Source organism: Topomyia yanbarensis, unplaced genomic scaffold, assembly GCF_030247195.1.
Source record: "Topomyia yanbarensis strain Yona2022 unplaced genomic scaffold, ASM3024719v1 HiC_scaffold_7, whole genome shotgun sequence".
Lineage (NCBI taxonomy): Eukaryota > Metazoa > Arthropoda > Insecta > Diptera > Culicidae > Topomyia > Topomyia yanbarensis.
In genome coordinates this window covers 78,094-97,419 of record NW_026683935.1, presented here as the reverse complement: position 1 = coordinate 97,419, position 19,326 = coordinate 78,094, and the positions used below count along the sequence as shown (strand labels likewise).

The window sequence follows — 19,326 nt, the reverse complement described above, 5'->3', positions numbered from 1 at the left end:
ACGTAATATGATTAATATCGAGGATAACACTTTCCGAATGTAGAGAGAAATTTATGAGAAATGACGATTTCCATTCGACTCCAGCAGGTCCTGATCGATTTGATGAGAATTTGATTTTTGTTGTATGACCAATTATATGTATAGATCAAATGTTCAAAAACAGTAATTTAAGGTCAAGATAACATCATTTTGAAACCGCCAATTTCGGAAGTTTAGTATCTTCGATGAGTTTTACAAACGTTAAACAGCGCATCATTTGATAAAATAATTTTGACGGTATATCGTCCAAGAAGTATTTATGGTGAATTTTCTCAGGTTAATATTCATGACTACAATAAAGTCTCAACAAATTCGCTAAAAACACGAACTGTTACTATTTTCTGAAAAATTAATTCTGCATAATTTTAAAACTTCAAAAATTGCGGTTTCGGAAAAATGCCGTTTGGACAGTAAGATCGATTTTCACCAAACCCCCAACAATTGTAAAATTGGTATTGTAAAAAAACGCAAGGGCGATACTTCAATGCTGATAGGTGGGACCGAAAAAGTAAACAATCGTCAAAGGGGCGATACTATCATTTTGTCAATTTCAATGGCAAACACAAATTTTAATTTAATTATTTCAAATACCTCATGAAGTTTTGGGTTTCGATCACTGAATCATGCAATCTAGGATGTAAAAAACACAATAGTTCTTAAATAGGAAATAAAACCAAGTCTGGAAATATTCACTGTTGATTTTCTTTGAATGGTGTCACTGCTAGTATCGCTTTTTTCCAGAAAAAACGTTGATTTTTAGGTCTCAGTCGTGTTGGAAATTTGAGTAAAGTATAAACTTTATTTCGATTCAAAAACAAAAATCGATTTTTTGGCTCAGTACAATATACATAACCCCTTTAAGAAAATTCAGTTCTCCCACCACAATGCATTGATTGAGGAATTTAGATATTTTATTAACAGAGCATTAGCAATAATTTGTTAGTATGTCTATTTTATGGGCCATTTTTTCGCTTTTCCATTGATTTGGTTTGAGATTTCTAGCACTGATGTTGTCCTATGCTGATGTGAGCGATTCTCTGAGTCCTGCCACTATCCCATGTAGTATGTGTTATCAAAAACATCGCGAAGCATCAAGTTCTAAATGTTCTCAAACGATATAATATCCGAAGAGAGTGATAAGAGTTATAAGAAATGTCTCATCACACTGTTAGGTGGATTAAAAGCGTTTTTTTTACATAGCACGTTACAAAAATCCTTAAGACTAATTTTAATTATACTAGTACTTTGTCTAAAACTAACACTGAAATCACTTTATTGTTTGCTTTTTTCCTTACATTGTTGTATTTCATAATGATCTAGTATTTTCGGGTGTATTTATTTACTTGTTTTCTGTTATTGTCTAAATTTAAAAACTAAATATTCTAGGACACTTTAATTGGTGAATGATTAGCCTTGGATGAGAGTATGAGGAGATGAATTTAATTAAATTTTGACAGACGCTGTTTTTAGAAAATGATAGATAAGTTCCATGTATAGAGGATCGCGATACGCCAGGATGTCTCTAACAGGAACATGGATTGGTCTTCCTCGGACTTGTAAAGAATCTACTAATTGTGATCTGGCTTCACGATATTCAGTGCAGGACCAAACAACATGCTCAATGTCATGGTAACCTTCTCCACAAGCACAATGATTACCCTCAGCGAGCCCAATACGACGGAGATGCGCATCTAAAGTATAATGATTGGACATGAGCCTAGACATCACACGGATGAAGTCCCGACTTACATCCAATCCTTTGAACCATGCCTTCGTTGATACTTTAGGCATAATTGAGTGTAGCCATCGTCCCATATCTCCATTGTCCCAAGATGTTTGCCAACTAGCAAGTGTCCTCTGTCGAGAAGCGCTATAAAATTCATTGTAAGCGATGGGTCTTTCATATATTTCACCATCTAGTGCACCAATCTTGGCTAAATTATCAGCTTTCTCATTTCCCGCAATAGAGCAATGGGCGGGGAGCCACACTAGGGTAAATTTATAACATTTTCTTGTTAGGTTACTCAGAGATTCTCGTATCTTCCCCAAAAAGAATGGATCGTGATTATCAATCCTCTTTGAGCGTAGAGCTGCAATTGTGCTGAGACTATCAGTGAGGATAAAGTAATGGTTCGAGGGTAAAGTATTAATTATTTGCAAACTATAGTGAACTGCTGCTAGTTCCGCTATATAAACAGAGGCGGGTTCTGCAAGTTTGAGAGAAATTGAAAAATTATTGTTGAAAATACCGAAACCAGTGGCCTCACTGATTCGTGACCCATCAGTGTAAAACATTTTAAGGCAGTCTATGTGTTGATATTTACTTGTGAATATTTTAGGGATCTCCCGCGAGCGTAGATGCTCCGGAATTCCACGAATCTCTGCTTGCATGGACGTGTCGAAGAATAAAGTGGATTCAGGAATATCTAGTATATTGACGTATGTGGGAACATACCTAGCAGGCGTTATTTCTTGTGACATGTGATTGAAATACACTGTCATGAATCTGGTTTGGGGTTGAAGCTCGACAAGTCTTTCAAAATTTTCAATTACCAGTGGGTTCATAACCTCACATCGAATAAGTAAACGAGAAGAAAGATCCCAGAATCGGTCTTTTAAAGGAAGAACTCCCGCTAGTACTTCAAGACTCATCGTATGGGTCGACTGCATGCAACCTAAGGCAATTCGTAAACAGCGATACTGTATCCGTTCCAGTTTAATAATGTGAGTGTTCGCAGCTGAACGGAAACAGATGCACCCATATTCCATTACTGAAAGTATTGTTGTTTGATACAATCTTATCATGTCACTTGGATGAGAACCCCACAATGATCCAGTTATTGTTCGCAGAAAATTTATCCTTTGTTGGCATTTCGTTGTTAGATACCTAATGTGGCCTCCCCATGTGCCTTTAGAATCGAACCAAATTCCAAGGTATTTAAAAGTCAGGACTTGTGCTATCGTTCTACCAACCAACTGAAGCTGAAGCTGAGCTGGATCACGCTTCCTTGAGAAAACGACCAACTCTGTTTTCTCCGTAGAGAAATCGATGCCCAGCTTTAAAGCCCAAATTGATAAATTATCCAAGCTATCTTGCAATGGTTGTTGTAAATTTATAGCTTTTGGTCCTGTGGCAGAAACCACCCCATCATCTGCAAGTTGTCTTAAAGTGCATGGGCTGACAATACAATTATCAATGTCATTCACGTAAAAATTATAGAGAAGGGGGCTTAGACAAGAGCCTTGTGGGAGGCCCATGTAACTTATTCTGAGTGTCGCCAAATCGCCATATGAAAAATGCATGTGCTTTTCTGACAATAAATTGTATAAATAATTATTTAATATCGGTGAAAGACCACATTGATGTAGCTTCTCCGAGAGAACATCAATGGAGACTGAGTCGAATGCTACTTTTATGTCTAAGAACACAGACGCCATTTGTTCTTTTTTGCGTAAGCGAGTTGGATTTCTGACGAAAGTAGCGCCAGACAATCATTCGTTCCCTTTCCCCTCCGAAAACCAAACTGGGTATCTGATAGCAAGCCGTTCGCCTCAACCCAATTGTCGAGACGTCGTAGGATAATTTTTTCCAACAATTTCCTGATGCAGGATAGCATTGCAATCGGTCGATACGAGTTATGATCGGAGGCTGGCTTTCCCGGTTTTGGAATAGCGATAACTCTCACTTGTCTCCAGTCGTGCGGGACAATGTTCTGCTCAAGAAACTTGTTGAATAAATTCAACAAGCGTCTTTTTGCTAGGTCAGGCAGATTCTTCACCAAGTTGAATTTAATTCTGTCTAGTCCCGGAGCATTATTGTTGCATGAGAGGAGTGCAATTGAGAATTCCATCATTGTCAAAGGCGAATCTATGAAATCGTTACTTGTGGGAGCATCGCGAGTGATTTTCTGCGCAGGAGCAGAATCGGGACAAATTTTCTTGGCAAAATTAAATATCCAACGATTCGAAAAATCTTCGCTTTCATTAGTCACGTTTCGATTCCTCAGTCTTCTGGCTGTGTTCCAAAGAGTACTCATTGATGTTTCTCTTGACAAGCCATTAACGAAGTGTCTCCAATAACTAGATTTTTTGGCACGACGTATACTGTCAAATTTGTTTTGCAAAATGAAATAATTTTCAAAGTTCTCACGTATACCCCCTTTCTGTTTCATAATTTCTTTGTAGGCAACTTGTTTAGCTTCATATGCATCAGAGCACTCTTTGTCCCACCAAGGATTAGGGGGCCGTCTATTTATTGTCATTCCAGGATTGCATTTCGTTTGGGCTTGTTCTGCTGCTTCAATAATTAAACCCGCTAAGAATTCATATTCTTCGGTAGGGGGTAGCTCTTCTGTCGAAGCAAGAGAAGTGGAAATTAATGTTTCGTATGTTTTCCAATCAATATTTCGTGTTAAGTCATAAGGAACATTGATTGAATTCGTGAGGCCTAATTCACTGTTAATTGAAACAACGATTGGCAAATGATCGCTACCGTGAGGATCAGGTACAACCTTCCACGTGCAATCTAACCGAAGTGATGTCGAGCACAGAGATAGATCTAATGCACTTGGGCGCAGGAGGTCTGGGGATGCGTGTTGTTTCGCCAGTATTTAAAACTGTCATATTAAATTCGTCACAAACATTGTATATCAAAGAGGATCGATTATCATTGTAGAGGGAACCCCACAATACTCCGTGCGAGTTGAAGTCTCCCAGTATCAGACGCGGAGCAGCCATGGATTCCACTACCTCAAAAATTTGACGTTGTCCAATTTGAACTTTGGGAGGTATATATATAGAAGCGATAGACATGTCTTTGCCTTTAATGTTCGTTTGTACAGCTACAGCCTCAATGCCCGCAAACAAGGGGATGTTAATTCTATAGAAAGAATAGCACTTTTTAATTCCTAGAAGCACTCCTCCATACGGGGTGTCTCGGTCTAGGCGAATAATGTTGAAATCATTTAAGTTGAAATTAATGTTTGAGGTAAGCCATGTTTCACATAGAGCAAAAGCATCGCATTTTAAATTATGCAGTAAAATTTTTAAGGAATCAATTTTAGGTATGATACTTCTGCAATTCCACTGAAAAACAGTGATGGAATCTTTCATTGGAGGAGGTGAATTACCCATTGAAAGATACAATCGCTGCAAGGATGGGCCATTGAGCAATCAGCTGCTCTAAAAATGTTCTAATTGTTGGGAGGAAAGCTGAAAGTATACTCTTTAGTGGTTCAGAAATATTGAATGCTTTAAAAATCCAATCAACAATTTCAGAAAATTTCAATAATCCTACCCCCGGCTGAGGCTCAGAGGAAGTCGAAATTTTATTATTTCCAGTAATGGTGTTCTGTTTGGATTGTACGTTCCCAAAACCGGGCGGAATTGATTTCGGTTTTGAATCGGAATTTTTCGGTTTTGGGCGCAGTTTATCTATTGGTGGAGAAATTTTAAGGCCCTTGCTTGGCAGCTTGGGAAAAGAAGACTGTTTTCTTTTTCTGGAATTTCCGGGTAAAACAAATGATGTACCTTCGCACGCTCCGTCAGAGTCAGACTGTTCCGAAAATAGAGATGTGTAAGTGTTTTCTAAGAAGATGGGTTTAGGGGTAGCATTTTTCAACATTTCTGCATAGGAGCGCTTAGACCTCTCCTTCAAGGATCGTTTAATTTTATCCTCGCGCAATTTATAAATGGGGCATGCAGGGAGCTCATGCGAGTTTTCTCCGCACATTAAACATTTTTCTGAATTTTCATTGCATATATCCTCTTGATGAGAACCCCCACATTTGCCACACCGTGCCTTATTGGAACAGTAAGTGGCTGTGTGGCCAAGCTGTTTGCAATTAAGGCAATTCATTACACGAGGGATAAAAAGGCGAACAGGGAGACGAATCTTATCGATAATGACATAGTTGGGCAGCGCAGACCCAGCGAAAGTCACTCGAAATGAGTCAGACAGTCGATAAACTTTTTTATCTCCTTCGTGTGATACTGAATGCAATTGCTTGCATTCAAGTATCTTTACGTCTTTAAGTATGGTGTCTTTGAAACGACCAACCCCATGCTTAATTATGTCATCAACAGTCAAACTCGATTCTGTGATGACCCCATCAATTTCAATTTCCTTTGAAGGAATATACGCTCTATACTCACGCGTAAAAAGCTCGCAAGAAGCAATTGCATTGGCTTGTTTGAGACTACCAACGACAATGCGTATTTTATCTTTATTGACTTTGACGATCTCTTTTACATCCGAGAATCGCGAAGTCAAATCTTTAGAAATTTGAATAATATTTAGCGCCTTTACTTTACGCCTAATAAATACAATCCATGGTCCCGTTGACGACTCTGGGTAAATTTTAATTCTAGTCGGATTTACATTTTCAGCATAAGGCTTAGGGGGAGGGTCTGTTACTCGTTCTTCCATCTCTTCATCCATTTTACCTAGCAAGAAAAACTATCACAAAAAGGAATGAAAAATATACCTGTTATACCTGTAGAACACACCTCATGTGTTACGTTGTAAACTCGGTGCCCGTTGTTTGACAATGTGACACTTGATGTCCTTCTTCGTCGCGTTGCTTCTTCAGTAGAGAAATAGGCCTACCTGCAACACTTCAAAACTCTCTCCGGTTAAGCTGCTCGTCGGTATCACCACCACAAGCGCTCTCTCTCCGTTTCCACCGCCGCGGTAAACAAATGTGGCTACCTGTGGCTTGCTGCGAAAATCCCACTGTCGATGCGGCACTTTTCGGTGCCACTTGTTTTCCTTATTCGTCGTACCACTTCTGCGGTAGACGAATAGAGCAAATGGGTCTACCTGTGACGCTTCCCCTCTCGTCGATTAGAATTGCCCGACGACACCAATACAATATATTTTTTCTGTGTGTACAGGCACGATCACTGTCGATTTCTGCCACCGCGGTAGGCAAATTCGTCTACCCGCGGTTTGCTGTCAAAACACCGAGGATGCCGTTGACCACGCCTCCGACGTATCAACTGTCGACTCACACTTAACAAACTGGTCTCTCTCTCTCCCACAAAAACGCATACAGCGTCTCGCACTCCGTCACTCTCTCGAGAACAAAACCTTCCACCTGGAGGCACAACCGTCTCGGCCGGTTGCAAAAACTGTTATGAGCGATAAACATTAGATTGTTTACATTTTATGATGGGGAAACGCGAGTAACTTTTAAAAAGGGCAAAATTACACGAATTAATTGTATTTGTTGGAGCAAAATTCCAAATATCTCCACAACTACCGCCTTTTGGAAAATTTTTGTTGAATGCATTTTGATTTGAAATGATACTTAGAATCATATTCTGCAATAAAATTATAGTTAGCAAAACTTTTACAGTAGAATGCTTCTAACGTTCCAATACTCGGATCCCGTTTCAAAATTTTCACCAGGCCGTTTTATATTTCTTACAATTGATTTTTATGATCAAGGTATACTCAAGCCTCAAAAGCAGTTTATATAACCAGTGACTCTTTCAATGGCCGCTTTCTTTTCCCAGAATTTACTTATTCCTATAGTTTACTTACTTATTCGTATAGTTGAACCATTTCTTTTTCATGGTTCTTCAGATCGAGAATTCCGAACGAAACAATTCGCAAGCTATAAAGATAAGTGGAAAGAGACTGCATCGTAATCGCCTCAATATACGGCTGTTGTGCGGTCGACAGTAAAATAATCCTAGACATTTCACACGAAATATCTACCTGATTTTTTATGAATCACATTCTCTCTCCCTCTGACGCTCTGTTTAAAGCACTTGAAAACACATCTGACCTTATCCCAGTTAAATATTTCCAATTATGCGTGAAAATACTGAACCTGAAAGTACTTTTCTGTACAAAAGTCCTAAACATAAGTGTTTGTAAATCATGTCATGTTTAAAAATCCCTTTATGAGTGTCATACAACATTATCAATTCAAACAAACTTTTTGCGCAGGAATATGTGACAAAATATTTTTAGTCGCCTACTCATATTAAACCTACCCATAATGTTAGCCATTTGACGCAAAATAAATATATTTTCTCAGAAATTTGTTACCAAAATAACATTGTTGAATTCCAGAACAAGTTGACCGTTCCAGAATACTGACAACTCATTTAAGAGGGACGTCTGGTTTACGATTTTGAAGGCAAGCCAACAATGGATCTTTTATGTAATGTTAAGATCTATTTATACATTAATTGTGTACGTAAAGAAAAAATATTTTCAGTCACGCAGAGCCACACATACGAGTGTTCCAAGAGTAAACGTCCAACCATTTCCACAGCTAAGAGCGCCGCAGCGAACACGATAATTCGATAATTCTTGATAAAATTGTCTAACACAGGAAATTCAATAGGGTTTGTAAAACTTAGAGTTGTAGTTACTCGATGAACCAAAAAAAAAAAAATGAAAAAAATTTGAGTTTCAGAAAATGACTTCATGAAAACCGACAAATCTCAAAGTTTAATGTAAAATTCGCTAAGTTTTCTTCAAAATAATAGAGAGAAAAAAGTTTTCTGTGGTTCATCGACAGGCTACACTTGTTGTACATTCTTATAAAAAACAAGTCAGTTTTTAAGTAATCGTGTTCGCCAATTTGAAAAAAAAGAACATCAAATTTCATCACGGAAAATACGTTGTAGAATATAACCCATCGGGTATTTGCTCTTGAAAATTTCTACCCAAACTATTAGCGTGTATTGTTTACAGTGTATTTTTATCGCTGTCAGTTTTTCGAAAATTGTTGACGATAGATTGAAATCTGCGCGTGTTATAGCAAATACGCGCGAGCAATGCATGTCTATTTAAAACAAAAGAAGTTTAGCGTGGCCACCGAGATTCCGGGAGACTATTCTAGAGGTTTAATACTGTTAGTAAGCGGATCAAAATCGATTTTTTCCCAGTACACCAGACGCCTCCCTTAAGCAGTTTTTCAACAAAAATCGTGTTTTTGGCTTCAAAGCGTATAATTCAAGAGCCTTGGAAAATACTCTTGAAAACTACCTTCTTCATTTTAAGGGGGGTTTATGAGTGTCTTGAAGCAGTTTTGTAGAGTAACCAGTTTTATGTTCGGTTTATGAATATAGTCTTGGAGACATCTTAAAATGTACCAACAATCTAAATTTGTTACATTAGTAATATTCCTAATGAGATAAAATCTAAACACAAAATCCGAGTTTATTAATAGTTACAAAAACAGTTCATTTCACCTTCGCTAGGTGTTAACTTTTTGTAACGAATAAGGTGTTTGCGGGTCATAATGATCCCGATTTCGAATTCAGTTTTAAGACACATTTTCAACTAAATCTATATCTAGTACTTAAATTGTTTGTTAGTGTTCAAATTTTCAGTTTCTGGTGGATATTACCGTTTTTGAACTGGTTGGTCAGTGGAAATCGGTGCCGAATGAGGTCATGTTTGGCATCCATAGATGTATTCAGAACTGTCATCATAAATCACAGGTTTATTGACAGAATACTAATAAACACAAACAAACAAAAATGAGAATGTAAATATTAAATTTGGAAATGATACAACCGATCTTAGGTGTCCCGGATTACGATTTCGATGCCGATTCCGGCGATACAATAGTATTTCTCATTATATTGATCAAGTAACAATGTGGGCAATCAATGTAACTGATCCCCAGAATTTGTAATATGCTTGAAGTTTTATATAAAATCCCATTTAAAATGATATTGATACTCTGATTCAAATACTGACGCTAGATTCTACGTGAAAATAATCCGAAAGATCCGGAACATCCGTATAACTGGTCAATTCATGAATCTAGTCCTAGAACTCCGAATTTTCATTGAATTTAGGAAACAATAAAAAAAAACACCTGATTCTAAGACCAACTTTATGAATTGATCAGTTCAGCGAACGTTCCGGATTTTTTGGATGGTCTTTATGTGACCAATAGGGTCAACTTTTCACTCCATAATGTTTTCGAAAAAACTTCAGAATTCTAGAACTAGATTCATGAAATAGCCAGTTTTACGAATGTTCCGAATATTCCAGATGATTTCCAGATGTAGAATCCATTTAGATGGAATCAGAATATCATTTTAGATGGGATTTTATATAAACTTTCAAGCATATTACAAATTTTTGAGATCACTTTCATTGTCGCTTGATCAATATTATGAGAATACTATTATGCCGCCGGAATCGGAATCCGGGGCACCTAAGATCGGTCGCATCATGTCCAAATTTAACATATACATTCCCATTTTTGTTTAGCATTTGTTTATAATTAGTATTCTGTCAACAAACCTGTGATTTATGATGACGGTTCTGCATACATCTATGGATGCCAAACATGACCTCATTCGGCACCGATTCCCACTGACCAACCAGTTCAAAACCGATAATATCTACCAGAAACTGAAAATTTAAACAATTTAAGCACTAGTACATATAGATTTGGTTGAAAATGTGTCTTAAAACTGAGTTCGAAATCGGGGTCAATATGAACCGCTAACACGTTATTCGTAACTTTTTTTGTACAGCCCTTCAGGAATAAGCTAAAACTTTCAATTCTATTGAAAATCGTTGCTCCCCATGATAGAGGAAAAGTCAAGGAATTCTTAACTTTTAGGTGCAAAACTGCAAACAGCTTTGGAAAGTTCGTTTAGGGTCATATTGACCCAAACACCTAAAGAAGGTTAACTAGCAATGTCATGTTACGCTGATTAACAAAAAATCCTACAAATCTGCAATTTGAGTGCCCTATTGGTAAAATGGGACGAACAAAATTCGAGATGTGCTCAAACACTTCTGAACATATCGATTTTTTTGGGATTTCCAAAACTCAATGAACGCTTCATTCAAAAAAATGTCAGCCAATACCCTTTGGAAAATCATTTTAGTAACTGGTGTAATTTTTGGTATTCAATCCAAATTTTCTAAAATGCAATAATTGACAAAATTACGAAATTTTAACTCAAAAAGCTTGTATTTTTACATAGCATATTCTTCAGGGAGTATTCTCAGTGCATTACAATTTCTCGTTACATGGCTTCCTTAGACATTCCAAAATAAAGAATTATGCCGAAAGCGAAGTAATCAAGCTCACTGATTAAATAAATTTCTTCATCATATCCAAATAAATAATCTTCTTATTCTTCTATCAAACTTCGTCCGCTAGCATCTATGAAAGAACATCTACGTACTAATATGCACTCCTAACCTCACATCAAGCAATGATTATTGATCTCAATGTTGCTGACGCAGCTTGGAAAATGATACCCCAGGATAACCTAATGGTTTACCTAAAAATGCTAATCGTACGAAGAATCAACATTTGGTTTCATTTTCCATGGAACACGTGCCCGTACATGCTGTGTATACAAATCTAGCATCTAAGATGGACTGATTACTATGAAGTTCCATACACAGGCAAAGACTGTTGACGACATTTCCCGACCAAACAATAACAGCCTACCACAAAAAACCGCCCGCTCCCTTTTCCTTTATAAGATACATACTTATCACTACAGCTATCTAGCTATATTTACTTACATTAATTTATGTAGATTGCAAAAGTACCACGAAAGTAAGGTATCTTGTTTCCGTCGGTGGAAAAATCACTGCTGCTGTCTTGTCATAGAACGTGAAAAATCACACTTCCAAAATCTGCTGAACTTTCTGCTGGAATGATCACCTTGCTGTCAGCCTTCTCGCAAAATATACGCAAATTAAATTTTATAACGTGATTTTCACTCAGCACTGCATTCAAATATCAACTGTCAACGCTTGTAAACTTCTTCAATTATCCAGCGGCATTAAAATTTACGAACCACGGAATTCAAGACGTGTTGAATTATATATCGTCCCGAAAGGATTTTGAACGACTAGCACCTTGCCGTATTGTTTGTGTGTTTGGGTAGGAACCCCGTTCCACTCGCGTCGGAAATCAAACACCTTCTTCTTCCGACGCGCCTTCTGCTGTTCTGTACTCTCGATAATTGCTACCCCCGAAATTGTACGCCTCACAAATAACGTTCACCCCGCTGGTTTTCGGTTTCACTCAACTATCGGACGTCGTTCCCTACACCCGCTACTTGATATCCTTTTTAGTGCAAACTAAATCACTCGGATCGAAACGCTCGCACGCTGAACCCAGTCACACATCCGTGCACGTTCGGTGAAAAGCGCAATAATATCTACCGTGAGGCAATCGGTCACCCAACAAATGTCCTGTCTCAACGCACTGAACTGCTCGATAACACTTTACCGAAGAAAAATGTCTTCAGCGATGTTCAACAAGTGTTATGTCAACGACGTCCTTGCAGCAAATCATAAAACTCACCAACGTGTATACCCTTTTATAAATGATTTTCCGCCTGTCCTCCCACCGACTACAACTCGGGCGGCCCGAACATGTTTCATTCAGTCAATCTAGCTAGAGCCTACCGCTTTTCCGGCCGTCACGCTTTGCATCGTACCCACTGCTGGAACTTCCCCACGCACGTGGGTGGGTAGATTGTATTCGGCTATCGGCGGATGCTCGCCCCGCTCGGGTCATTTTCGTTTCATTCAATGGTCCGGTCGCGCATGTTGCACATTTTTCGCTTATGTGACGCGACATTCAGATCAAATGTTGCGCAACATTAATCAAAGATTCGATCCGAGCGAAAGCTTGTTTAGCCCCCGGAATAATTTGATTCCAATATGATAGATTTGAAAGGTAGTGATTAGATGTCTCTGCCTGTGCAAGAGTGATTCTTATCTTTAAATTTATAACAGTTTAAGAGTATTTATGAAAAGTTCTAAAGTGACATTCAGCACGAAGTGAGAAAACTGAGGTTAAAGTTTCATTGACCTAAATTTTAGATTAAATATGTGGATGGATGGATCAATATTATGCTAATATAGTCTAAGGCAGTGGTTTTCAACCGGAGGTGAATTCATCCCCAGGGGTAAATTAGCTTTCTGAGATTGCTCAGGAACATTTTTCTAATTGGAACATTTTGGTTTTCATCCAATTAAAAATCTTTTTTTTTCTGACATGGTAATAGTAATGGTAATGAATTTTCAGAAAGGGATCAATATTCGGAAAGGGGTGCATGGAACGAAAAAGGTTGAAAACCACTGGTCTAAGGACTATGCTCTTTAGGGAAATAATCGAGGGGAACGACACTCCATGATTTGTTGATTAAATTAACTTGTAATTTTCCATTTTGATTGGATTTATAAAGATTGGCATTGGTTAAATTTGGAATGGATACGAATTCCCAACAATACTTAATAATGATAATTTTTTATTCCACACAGTACAAGAAATTTAGTTCGAATTCTATTCTAACAATATGTAAACAAGGTCGCTGAACTGTCATTTTTCCGAGCGATTTTGCTCATATTACATCATCTTGCAATTTCCCATTGCCGGCAGAATAACTACTGGAACAAATCTAGGACAAGACGTGACAATCGGCTTCTTATTTTTCCTTCGACATTCTTCTTTTCGCACATTTGACCCTTCCGAAATCTTCCGAACAATGTTGCTATTTTTCCGGTCCAAGAATAATACGACGCTGCACATAACGCTTTTTTCAGCAAAAGTAGCACTTACGATGAATATTGCATTTCTTCGAGATTTTCGACAAACTGAGCAAGGAACTATGAATGTTATCTATTGCTGTGGCAAATAATTGCAGTAAATTTAAAAGAAGTCTTGGCAAAAATATTTGAGGAAACTTTAGTTTATATTAACCAGCTAGTACCTGGAAGCAGTTAAAAATAATGAATGATATAATTGAATTGCATTCTTACATCAGAATAAATGAGATTTTCCATTATAGTTTAATTTATATCTAAATTATAGTTTGATTTATATCCGAATTCAACTTCGAAAATAAGTCGTATGAACAGAAGAAAATAATTAGTTTTATTTTGATGCTAAGGCCGTTTTTACTATGTACCTATGTGCAGTGGAGAAAATATAGAATGAAATGAATCCTTCGTCGTTTTTGTAAGGTGCTTATGAACAGTTGCAGAAGTTTTGAAATATTAACGCATATGTCCTTTAAAGTTCAACTGAGAACGCCTCAATAAGGGGCCACCTTGAAAAACGAAAAAAGCAGTTTTTTCTCACATCGCATATAAGAGTATTTCTATCGAGAAAGCTGACCAAAATTCAAAAACTAAAATTTCAGTAAACCTCGCGTATTTGACGGTTTTTAAATTCTTAGATGCCTGTAGCATAAAGCGTCGGCCATTTTGAAAATATCTTGAATATGTATGATCAAAGCTAGCTGTTGAAAAAAATTGTTTCGGGAACTTTTCTGCAGGTTAGAAGTGTTCTCAACTAGAAACTCGATATGGGAGCCAATAATTCGCTCATCGGTTTTGGCAAATGGCATTTTTTTAATTTTCTAAACCTCTCAAAGCAAAAAAATGTAATATGTTTAGAAAGCTTAGGGATTATCAAATCATATGCAAAAAGAAAAAAATCACGCATCCCCAAGCTTTGAAGATTTAGGTAGTTTTGAAGTTTGGAAGATTTTAAATTGTGTTTTTTTCAGATTTTCTAAATTGCTGTTTTTTAAACATTGGTTAAAAAAGATTGAATTTGTTCTTTCAGATACTGAAAAGGATGAACGAGAATTTTCAAGAAATTATCTTTTTGAGCTGATTGAGCAATGTTCCTCCTGTTCAATAGATAGCAAGTTGTTGTTCGTAGAGGAAAAGCTCAGGGACACCCTCAAGTGTCCTGTGGATTCCTATAAAGTGTTAAATTTCAATTAAGCTGTTTTAAGATGTTCAAACTATCTACTTGGTCTGACTGTTTAACTGCAGGTCGTCCTCTAAAGCAGTTTTCCGAATCAAGCGAGAGAAGCAAGCGAAGAAGAATCCAGGAACATAGAGAAAATACACCATTCGATGAGTTGAAAAAAATAGCTGCCGGAAATACAGTGCAATTGCAATAACTTTGCACTCCCTAACAGAGAAGTTTGTTTAACAAACGTCCTACGCGGATCCACTTTGTTCGACGTTTTGCTGAAAGCAGGGCAAATTTTTTGTAGGGTTTTGACGTCTTACACGCAAAGCAAAATACATTACAAACAACGCAAAATACATTATGAATTTCTATTTTGATGGAAAGAAATGCATTTAACTTCGCTGATTTTTAAAAATGCATCACAAGTGATCTGCCCCTATTTTTTTTTTTTTTCATACGTTTATTTGACACGGCATTTGCAATAGCTTTTTACGCCAGTTTCTTTTTTTACATAGCACGTTACAAAAATCCTTAAGACTAATTTTAACTATACTAGTACTTTGTCTAAAACTAACACTGAAATCACTTTATTGTTTGCTTTTTTCCTTACATTGTTGTATTTCATACTGATCTAGTATTTTCGGGTGTATTTATTTACTTTTTTTCTGTTATTGTCTAAATTTAAAAACTAAATATTCTAGGTTCCTTTAATTGGTGAATGATTAGCCTTGGATGAGAGTATGAGGAGATGAATTTAATTAAATTTTGACAGACGCTGTTTTTAGAAAATGATAGATAAGTTCCATGTATAGAGGATCGCGATACGCCAGGATGTCTCTAACAGGAACATGGATTGGTCTTCCTCGGACTTGTAAAGAATCTACTAATTGTGATCTGGCTTCACGATATTCAGTGCAGGACCAAACAACATGCTCAATGTCATGGTAACCTTCTCCACAAGCACAATGATTACCCTCAGCGAGCCCAATACGACGGAGATGCGCATCTAAAGTATAATGATTGGACATGAGCCTAGACATCACACGGATGAAGTCCCGACTTACATCCAATCCTTTGAACCATGCCTTCGTTGATACTTTAGGGGTAATTGAGTGTAGCCATCGTCCCATATCTCCATTGTCCCAAGATGTTTGCCAACTAGCAAGTGTCCTCTGTCGAGAAGCGCTATAAAATTCATTGTAAGCGATGGGTCTTTCATATATTTCACCATCTAGTGCACCAATCTTGGCTAAATTATCAGCTTTCTCATTGCCCGCAATAGAGCAATGGGCGGGGAGCCACACTAGGGTAAATTTATAACATTTTCTTGTCAGGTTACTCAGAGATTCTCGTATCTTCCCCAAAAAGAATGGATCGTGATTATCAATCCTCTTTGAGCGTAGAGCTGCAATTGTGCTGAGACTATCAGTGAGGATAAAGTAATGGTTCGGGGGTAAAGTATTAATTATTTGCAAACTATAGTGAACTGCTGCTAGTTCCGCTATATAAACAGAGGCGGGTTCTGCAAGTTTGAGAGAAATTGAAAAATTATTGTTGAAAATACCGAAACCAGTGGCCTCACTGATTCGTGACCCATCAGTGTAAAACATTTTAAGGCAGTCTATGTGTTGATATTTACTTGTGAATATTTTAGGGATCTCCCGCGAGCGTAGATGATCCGGAATTCCACGAATCTCTGCTTGCATGGACGTGTCGAAGAATAAAGTGGATTCAGGAATATCTAGTATATTGACGTATGTGGGAACATACCTAGCAGGCGTTATTTCTTGTGACATGTGATTGAAATACACTGTCATGAATCTGGTTTGGGGTTGAAGCTCGACAAGTCTTTCAAAATTTTCAATTACCAGTGGGTTCATAACCTCACATCGAATAAGTAAACGAGAAGAAAGATCCCAGAATCGGTCTTTTAAAGGAAGAACTCCCGCTAGTACTTCAAGACTCATCGTATGGGTCGACTGCATGCAACCTAAGGCAATTCGTAAACAGCGATACTGTATCCGTTCCAGTTTAATAATGTGAGTGTTCGCAGCTGAACGGAAACAGATGCACCCATATTCCATTACTGAAAGTATTGTTGTTTGATACAATCTTATCATGTCACTTGGATGAGAACCCCACCATGATCCAGTTATTGTTCGCAGAAAATTTATCCTTTGTTGGCATTTCGTTATTAGATACCTAATGTGGCCTCCCCATGTGCCTTTAGAATCGAACCAAATTCCAAGGTATTTAAAAGTCAGGACTTGGGCTATCGTTCTACCAACCAACTGAAGCTGAAGCTGAGCTGGATCACGCTTCCTTGAAAAAACAACCAACTCTGTTTTCTCCGTAGAGAAATCGATGCCTAACTTCAAAGCCCAATTTGATAAATTATCCAAACTATCTTGCAGTGGTTGTTGTAAATTTAAGGCTTTTGGTCCTGTAACAGAAACCACGCCATCATCTGCAAGTTGTCTTAGAGTGCATGGGCTGACAATACAATTATCAATATCATTCACGTAAAAATTGTAGAGAAGGGGGCTTAAACAAGAACCTTGTGGGAGGCCCATGTAACTTATTCTGAATGTTGCCAAATCGCCATATGAAAAATGCATGTGCTTTTCTGACAATAAGTTGTATAAATAATTATTTAATATTGGTGAAAGACCACATTGATGTAGTTTCTCTGAGAGAACATCAATGGAAACAGAGTCGAATGCTCCTTTTATGTCTAAGAACACAGACGCCATTTGTTCTTTTTTTGCATAAGCTAGTTGGATTTCTGACGAAAGTAGCGCCAGACAATCATTCGTTCCCTTTCCCCTCCGAAAACCAAACTGGGTATCTGATAGCAAGCCGTTCGCCTCAACCCAATTGTCGAGACGTCGTAGGATAATTTTTTCCAACAATTTCCTGATGCAGGATAACATTGCAATCGGTCGATACGAGTTATGATCGGAGGCTGGTTTTCCCGGTTTTGGAATAGCGATAACTCTCACATGTCTCCATTCGTGCGGGACAATGTTCTGCTCAAGAAGCTTATTGAATAAATTCAACAAGCGTCTTTTTGCTAGGTCAGGCAGATTCTTCACCAAGTTGAATTTAATTCTGTCTAGTCCCGGAGCATTATTGTTGAATGAGAGGAGTGCAATTGAGAATTCCATCATTGTCAAAGGCGAATCTATGAAATCGTTACTTGTGGGAGCATCGCGAGTGATTTTCTGCGCAGGAGCAGAATCGGGACAAATTTTCTTGGCAAAATTAAATATCCAACGATTCGAAAAATCTTCGCTTTCATTAGTCACGTTTCGATTCCTCATTCTTCTGGCTGTGTTCCAAAGAGTACTCATTGATGTTTCTCTTGACAAGCCATTAACGAAGTGTCTCCAATAACTAGATTTTTTGGCACGACGTATACTGTCAAATTTGTTTTGCAAAATGAAATAATTTTCAAAGTTCTCACGTATACCCCCTTTCTGTTTCATAATTTCTTTGTAGGCAACTTGTTTAGCTTCATATGCATGAGAGCACTCTTTGTCCCACCAAGGGTTAGGGGGCCGTCTATTTATTGTCATTCCAGGATTGCATTTCGTTTGGGCTTGTTCTGCTGCTTCAATAATTAAACCCGCTAGGAATTCATATTCTTCGGTAGGGGGTAGCTCTTCTGTCGAAGCAAGAGAAGTGGAAATTAATGTTTCGTATGTTTTCCAATCAATATTTCGTGTTAAGTCATAAGGAACATTGATTGAATTCGTAAGGCCTAATTCACTGTTAATTGAAACAACGATTGGCAAATGATCGCTACCGTGAGGATCAGGTACAACCTTCCACGTGCAGTCTAACCGAAGTGATGTCGAGCACAGAGATAGATCTAATGCACTTGGACGTGCAGGAGGTCTGGGGATGCGTGTTGTTTCGCCAGTATTTAAAACTGTCATATTAAATTCGTCGCAAACATTGTAAATCAAAGAGGATCGATTATCATTGTAGAGGGAACCCCACAATACTCCGTGCGAGTTGAAGTCTCCCAGTATCAGACGCGGAGCAGCCATGGATTCCACTACCTCAAAAATTTGACGTTGTCCAATTTGAACTTTGGGAGGTATATATATAGAAGCGATAGACATGTCTTTGCCTTTAATGTTCGTTTGGACAGCTACAGTCTCAATGCCCGCAAACAAGGGGATGTTAATTCTATAGAAAGAATAGCACTTTTTAATTCCTAGAAGCACTCCTCCATACGGGGTGTCTCGGTCTAGGCGAATAATGTTGAAATCATTTAAGTTGAAATTAATGTTTGAGGTAAGCCATGTTTCACATAGAGCAAAAGCATCGCATTTTAAATTATGCAGTAAAATTTTTAAGGAATCAATTTTAGGTATGATACTTCTGCAATTCCACTGTAAAACAGTGATGGAATCTTTCATTGGAGGAGGTGAATTACCCATTGAAAGATACAATCGCTGCAAGGATGGGCCATTGAGCAATCAGCTGCTCTAAAAATGTTCTAATTGTTGGGAGGAAAGCTGAAAGTATACTCTTTAGTGGTTCA

The 19,326-nt window shown here is 37.8% G+C and overlaps 1 protein-coding gene across 2 annotated transcripts in view; it reads right to left on the bottom strand.

The window, feature by feature from the left end:
* Window positions 1-12,356, bottom strand: part of LOC131696080 (uncharacterized) — a 145,902-nt gene extending 133,546 nt beyond the window's left edge. The window contains exon 1 of one of the 2 annotated variants that reach the window (XM_058984613.1): window positions 11,570-12,356. Coding sequence is in view for 1 of the 2 variants with exons in the window: in XM_058984612.1 (XP_058840595.1) it covers window positions 7,586-7,617 (32 nt within the window). In the remaining variant the exon portion in view is untranslated. Of the gene's footprint in view, window positions 1-7,585; window positions 7,633-11,569 lie in introns of those variants that run through there. The other variant, XM_058984612.1, reaches the window with a different exon arrangement.
* Between the last annotated feature and the right edge of the window lie 6,970 nt (window positions 12,357-19,326).